This window comes from Hyposmocoma kahamanoa, unplaced genomic scaffold, assembly GCF_003589595.1.
Source record: "Hyposmocoma kahamanoa isolate Upper Pololo Valley unplaced genomic scaffold, ASM358959v1 66, whole genome shotgun sequence".
Classification (NCBI taxonomy): Eukaryota; Metazoa; Arthropoda; class Insecta; order Lepidoptera; family Cosmopterigidae; genus Hyposmocoma; species Hyposmocoma kahamanoa.
Window position 1 is genome coordinate 15,197,502 of NW_020653854.1, and position 6,778 is coordinate 15,204,279.

The window sequence follows — 6,778 nt, forward strand, 5'->3', positions numbered from 1 at the left end:
AAAAAAAAAAAAAAAAAAAGGTGGACAGCGTCACGCCGCATAGGAGTTGCAGTGCCACCCAGAGCTTTAACCCTGTGACATACGTTGACAAGTCCCATGTGCCTGTGATTTCACCAGCACCCTTCAAAATCGGAACAAAGTAATGCACACATTACCGCTTGGCGGCAGAAATAGGTAAGGTTACTACTTCTAAGGTTGCACTTCCGTGGACGAACTCATTCACAAGGTGCCTAACTGTTACTAAAATTACCTATATCTATAACATGTGTGTATACGGTTTTTTCCATAGATATAGAAAAAAAGGGTTATTTCCGTATGTTTTGTCTTTGAAGTACTTTTTTCAGTGGTAACCATTGACTTACAAATAAAGTATATTCTGTTAATATTTTTTTCCTTTCTTTTTCCTGGTTTACGGTTATTTTTCAAACTGTACAAATGTTAGGTTACATTTAACGTGTATAAAAATAGAAGAGTATGAAACACACAAGTTATGCAAAATAATTTTATTAATTTCAAGCGAAATAACAACAAACATAACTACAATTTTCATTAGTTAAATAATAGGTTTACCTAATATTGAAGAATAAACATTACTTACCTAAAAATGTGAATACTTGATTATTTATATAATAATAAATTTAGTTCCTTTGTTGTCATATTCTCATAAGGTACATTTCACATTATTAAATGACATATATGTGTGAAGAATAAACGTGCAACTAAAATATTAATTATCAGGGAAGACAAACAAAGTTTTAGGAACTATTAACACTCTTAAAACAAGGAACTTTGAGTACTATTAAAACGTATCTTACTTATCTAATTACATATCACAATATTATTCTATCATCTCGTCTTATTAATACAAACACTACAATTCAGTTAATTTTGTATAAAGCGACGATGTAATTCACATTGTCTGTCACGTTTATCAACTTTTCATACATGATTTAAAAATAGTTTTGTAATAAGTGTCGGACCTTGTTGTATTTATTTAATTAAAACCAGAAAAAATCGCAACGAATTCGATTAAAATTACTTATTATACCGCATTTCTCTTGCGAACACAATTTTGTATTGTAGCTTTAAAATAATTATGCTTTTCCAGTGTATTGAAAATGTTTGAAATGTTCTTAGTGACCTTACTTGTAGTACTTCTAATTAAATCACAGCCTTTTTATCAGAAACAAATAACCTAAATAATAATCACTGGATTTCAAGTTTTTTTTTCCTATCATCTTCTCAAAATCCCTTTGTGTCAACGTAGCCAAGAGTCCTAATTCTGCTGATACCACCATCAGGAGCCATAGTCACCTTAAGGTGGGTGATGACATCAGACTTGCAATTGTACCAGTGTTCATTGTGCGCTGACAACTGAAAACAGAAAACAAGATGCTTTTATTGAACAAGTATTTTAAACAAGCGATTCAGTAGAAAAACTTACAAGTGAGGATCAAAGCAATTTGGTATGATTTCAAGATTATAGACACTCACCTTACTGGGCTTAAGAATAGTATTCCAGTTGTAACTCAATTCTGGAGTCCAGTCGGCGAATCCCAAAAACGCGCCTTCGATCTTCACTGAATCAGGGAAGTTTCCTTTAAAATGAGCTGTATCGACGCAAATCTTCTCAATTCTGCCTGGGTAACCCAGTTTGAATATTGCCCATTCTTCACCAGGTACTTTTAATGTTCCATCGTCATTGGCTTCAATGATTTCTGGCCTGTCAAGACGCCGCGCGGTCTCCCAACCGTCTGCCATAGATTCACTCTTGCATGGTTTTATCATATTGCGAGGATGTCCATAATGGGCGTTAGAGGAACCTGAAAAATAATAAACTTTGATTAAAATCATCATAATTTAAATCTTATCATCTTTTGCTTATATTATTGCCATATTTTCACTAACAGTGCGCGTTTAATACAAGCAATGCCAGCGGATTGTGGTCGAAAACTTCCGTAAATTTTGTTATAGTTCTTTCAGTCTATAAAATTGGATACAATTATGGAACATACTAACGTACCTTGACAAGTAGCTCCATTGAGCAAAGAGACGAGGTCGACAATATGGTGAGGTGGTGGTGCTTCTGACCTAGCTTCTCCATAAACTCTAAGTCTCGCAATACCACCATCAGGAAAGATATTCACTCGGATATGCGTGTACGCTTCGTCGCATACCACCTGTAGGCCAAAATAAAATTTAAAATATGTCTAAATCAAATGGGATTCTTAGATAATTTGAAAAAGGATTCTTAGAAAATTTGGTGAAGGAATATTTATATAATTTGGTAAAAGTATTCTTAGATAATGTGTTACAATTTACCTTCTGAAAATTAAGCCTAGTTTCTTCATATCCTGCTCTCAAAGGAGTAACGGGAACAATTTCATCCCACTTGTCAGAATCAATCTGTGTGATCTGTTCAAGATCACATTTACTACAAGCCGATCCCATTTCCGAATGCCTTTCGGGTATAAGTGCTTCCTCTGAAATACAAGAAAATATATAAAACTTATCTTCACCAACAGGTATTTTCTACGTTAACTTTGAATATAAATATATTTACCTTCAGGTGTAAGACTCGCGGCTTGAATAGAGTATTTAGGAGCATAATTTCCGGTAAAGAACGCCGTGTCTACTAATAACCCTGAAAAAAGAAATTAGCCATTATTGTACAAAAATAAATAACAAAACATTCAATAGAAGTATTGAAAGATTTAATATAATTTTTACCTCCAATAACACACTTCGTAGCAAGTTTTAATATGCACCAATCATGTCCAGTGACACGTTTCCTCCTAGTCTCCCATCCGTCCATCCATTTGCCGAATTCTGTGTACTTATCTACGACGAATACGGGATCTGAATCCGCTATCATGTTCTCGCATGGCGCAAAGAAGTCGTCTGTAGCGAATACAACGCTTCCACCAGCCTAAAGAGGACGAAAAACGTTATTTTTTAATTATTATTAAAATTATTGCGTATAATTATTTTATTTTTAGTTTCAGGATTTGAAAATAAATTTTACAGCACAATTTTATACATTTTTATACTATATGTAATAGACTTGTTTAAAGTAATATTTATTTGATAAAATAATGTAATTAAATACTGAAATATCTACGAAAGCTAATAATAATTAAAATAATCTTATACGAAACAGATCCAAATGAGCAGTGCTTTATAAATAAAAAAATAATTAAAAACTTACACCTATACTGGCAAACTCGTTCAACTCGGTAAAAGCAGGTAGCTTAATCTCAATCATTTTTGAAAATATTTACTTTTAGTTCGGAATAAAAAATTGAGACGTTCAATATTTGAAGCGATAAATGGAACACTATTCCCTTAAACGCCACAGACTGAACTGATTAGCATAATATAGTTCTCGCGCTTTTATATAGAAGTCGTGTAAATAATCTGACCACGTTTATATAACATTAATTATAAATACAATGATATTTATTGACTTTCCATAAAAAGACAACGATTTGAATATCTACCGCACAATTTCATGTACCTACGCATTGTTATTCAATTTTATTTCATAGCCGTAAAAAGAGTAAAAAGGGAAATTCAATATAAACGTTAGCATTTGTTTGATATAGTACTTTATAAAACAACGTGTAAATACAGCATATAATTACTATACAATAATTAAGGTACTATAACGGGCATCGTGTTCCTTTCCTAAGGGTTTTTTAGATTTTGAAGTAAGTTTTTAAGTAAGTGTCAGTTGTGATTGCAATTGTCCCTATTGATTGACGAAGGTGTAAAAACGCACCTTTACAAAACTTTTGGTGCTATTAGTATGTGAGATCGAAAAACCTTATTATTTTGTTATGTATATAACACGCAATTTCTACCCTTTTAGCTCACTCCTTGGCTCATCCAGTTGAGCCGCGATCGTAAAAAACTGTAATAAAAAGTATAAACGCTCATAAAATCTACTTTGTCACGTTCCGAGCGCCTTCTGCATGAATGTTGATAACAAAAGAAAATACTAGAAGTAGTCGTTATGATAGACCTTGATGTGAAAAAGTCAATAGAGCGATGTAAAAAGTAGGTCGGTAGACTTGCGTTAGGCATTAAATAAAATAATTGAGGCTATTTAAAAATAGTACCTTTAATAATGCTATTCGTTTAATCCGTTCTCTTATTATATTGATCTGTTTTTATAGTGTTTGAACAGTAAAGTACTCTGGTATTATTTTACCGTAATCTTTTCATCCCTTTTCAGATTAAGTCAATTTATTTACAATTTGTAAAATCTTATAGGTAATGAATACTTCTTAAGTACTGTGCACCACGGATAGATGCGTCGAAATTCCTCATTGATAATTTAACTTTACGATTATGTGAAAAATATTGGAAGGTCTATTTATGTATAATAAGTTCATATGTGTAATGTATATATATGTATAGAGCGGTGATAGCCTAGTGGAACAACGGCTGCTTCTCAAAGGTCGACGGTTCGAATTCCTGTGGTGTCCTATGTAAGGTACAGTGAAGAGTACATCAAGCTTGACACTTTGTTGGCATAGAGTTGGATTTAAGTCTTAAGTGTGAAGCTCGGCGTGCTCTTGACCCTATACCTATGAATTTAACTTCTAAGTAAGGTAAATTTATGAATTTTAGTACTATAGCTATGTGTTTTAATGTTTCTTTGTGCTATAAATAATAAATATAAATATAGTGACAGTTTGTCTGGCTGTGCATGCCTTTTTTTTTTTTTGACGGAGGGGAAATCTTTATGGATACCCCTGAGCCCAGGGAGACTCAGGGGTTATGTGGGGACTCTCCCTCCACACTGGAAGGCCTACCCCACTAAAACCCCCCCGGGTTTCCCTCTCGCCGGTTGAGTCGGTGCATGCCTGCGTTACAGACAACAACAATACTGTAGAATTAAATCGATCAACTTATCTGTATCTGAGTTGCGATGCTAGTGCCCATGCGGCACACATATGTCAATAATCATAGTTCAACAGTTCATTTGAGGTTTCCAACGTGGTATTTTCTTTAATTGTCGTATTACAGATATGTTAGAAGAAGGTAATGTGTAATTGCTTTTCCATTTACATTTCTGTATAGCTCTGTTGCAGCAAGAGAGAAATTACCGACAACTCCAAAATCCTTTCGGTGGAACATTTCCGCTGACACCGTTTAGTATCATCATGATATATACCTACTGTGCCTATAAGTTCTATTTAGCAGCAGTAGAGCTCTTTGTGAAAGAGTTCGTCCATGGAAGAATCGCCACCTTACCTCTTTCTGCCGCCAAACAGTAATGTGAGCATTATAGAGTTCCGGTTTTGAAGGGTAAAGACCGATTGATTCACGTTACACCGTGCCTTACATCGTTTCCATATTGCGCCGGCAGGATATTTTTTGTTTTTTCAATTTTTCTTTTGAGTGATAAGGTTGTGTTATTAATGCACTTTCTACAACTTGAATTGTGCAATACCTCTTGATGTCGAAGTATTAGAAACACAAATTGAAACTAGAAATAGAAGATGGTTTATTTTATTTTATAAATGGTGTGTACATCCTGACACCCTCCGGGTACCCGGCGCATAAAAACTCCGGAACCAGGAAAAAATACTCGACCGTGCCTCGGTCGTGACACGGAATCGGCTCGGTGTAACATGAAGTTCATACAAAAGCATATATTTAGATATTTGATCCTGACACGGCCGGTGCACGACCGGAGCACAGCTGGTGAAATTACAGGCGCATGGGACTTAATAACTTGTCTCAAGGTGACAGGAGCAATGGCAGTGCTACTCAGATCTTTGCGATGTACAGCTCTGAGTGACACTGCAGCTGCTACGAACACCAGGCGCACGAATTGTTCGTCCCTTAACTTGGTATGATAAAAAAGTCAATATGGCCATACAACAACTAAACATAGCTTGTTCTATTATCATGATTATAGGTAGTACGTTCTACAAATAAAGTGAATTAGAAAGGTACTTGGAAGAAAAATTGTTAGGCAGCTATTTCAGCATGTGTAACTGTAATTAATTGGGCTTTGACATTAATCAGGATCTAATAGTTGACCTCGTTAAAAAATTAAGAATAATATACGTTATGGCAATATATTCTAGGGAAAATGACAGTCACACATAGGCCGGCCGTGACAATCGGAGATTACAAAACGTGTCAAAATGAGGTTACAAATGGCATCGCGTTGTTTATAAATATTCCACACATTTAATGGCTGACAATCATTAAAAAGGTGAAGGGTCCGATCCAAGTGCAAATAACTAGTTTCCTTCGGTTCCATTGATAAGCCGATCGGTTTCACACCCGTTCTTATTTATTATTATGGCTCGTTAAGTAATTATATTTATTTTGTTCATACCAAATTAAGACAGTGTTAGGTATAAATCATCCGGACGAATTTATTACTAAATAATTCGCCTTTTTACAAAGAATGAACCTGAGGAATTTTTCAAAAGATTCCACAAAGGTTGCGTTAAGGAGGTATGACGTGATTTTCTTAGAAACTATAAGATCTTTTAAATTTCACGATCGGTTGAACACATAAATTAAAAAACTGATTACCAAATAAACGTAATGTCGGACTATTTATATCAACCATTTCATTTAAAGCTAATTTGAAAATTCGACCTTGAATTGCGTTCTTCTTCTTATCTATCTATCTATCTATCGATGACATGCGATATATTATTGCGGCCCAGAACTTAGCCACATTGATCACGCATCAAGTAGCTGCTATGCTGAACAAGGCATGGGACATGTTTGCCATCGTGGTGAA

The 6,778-nt window shown here is 34.7% G+C and overlaps 1 protein-coding gene across 1 annotated transcript; it reads right to left on the bottom strand.

Annotated features, from left to right (window-relative positions):
- Window positions 1-671: 671 nt before the first annotated feature.
- LOC113231953 (allantoicase-like) lies at window positions 672-3,309 on the bottom strand. Its single transcript, XM_026466518.1, has 7 exons — window positions 3,209-3,309; window positions 2,731-2,929; window positions 2,564-2,644; window positions 2,323-2,483; window positions 2,024-2,180; window positions 1,495-1,823; window positions 672-1,374 (listed from the first exon to the last, which is right to left on the bottom strand). The coding sequence occupies exons 1-7, from the start codon at window positions 3,263-3,265 to the stop codon at window positions 1,243-1,245; spliced, it is 1,116 nt and encodes a 371-aa protein (XP_026322303.1). The 5' UTR covers window positions 3,266-3,309; the 3' UTR covers window positions 672-1,242.
- Between the last annotated feature and the right edge of the window lie 3,469 nt (window positions 3,310-6,778).

Excerpts from the sequence above, each read along its gene's own strand:
- LOC113231953 (XM_026466518.1), bottom strand. The coding sequence starts at position 3,265 with ATGATTGAGATTAAGCTACCTGCTTTTACCGAGTTGAACGAGTTTGCC. Across the intron at positions 2,181-2,322 it reads CTAGGCTTAATTTTCAGAAG|GTGGTATGCGACGAAGCGTA; the intron begins GTAAATTGTAAC and ends TTTGGCCTACAG. Across the intron at positions 1,375-1,494 it reads CTATTCTTAAGCCCAGTAAG|TTGTCAGCGCACAATGAACA; the intron begins GTGAGTGTCTAT and ends TTCTGTTTTCAG.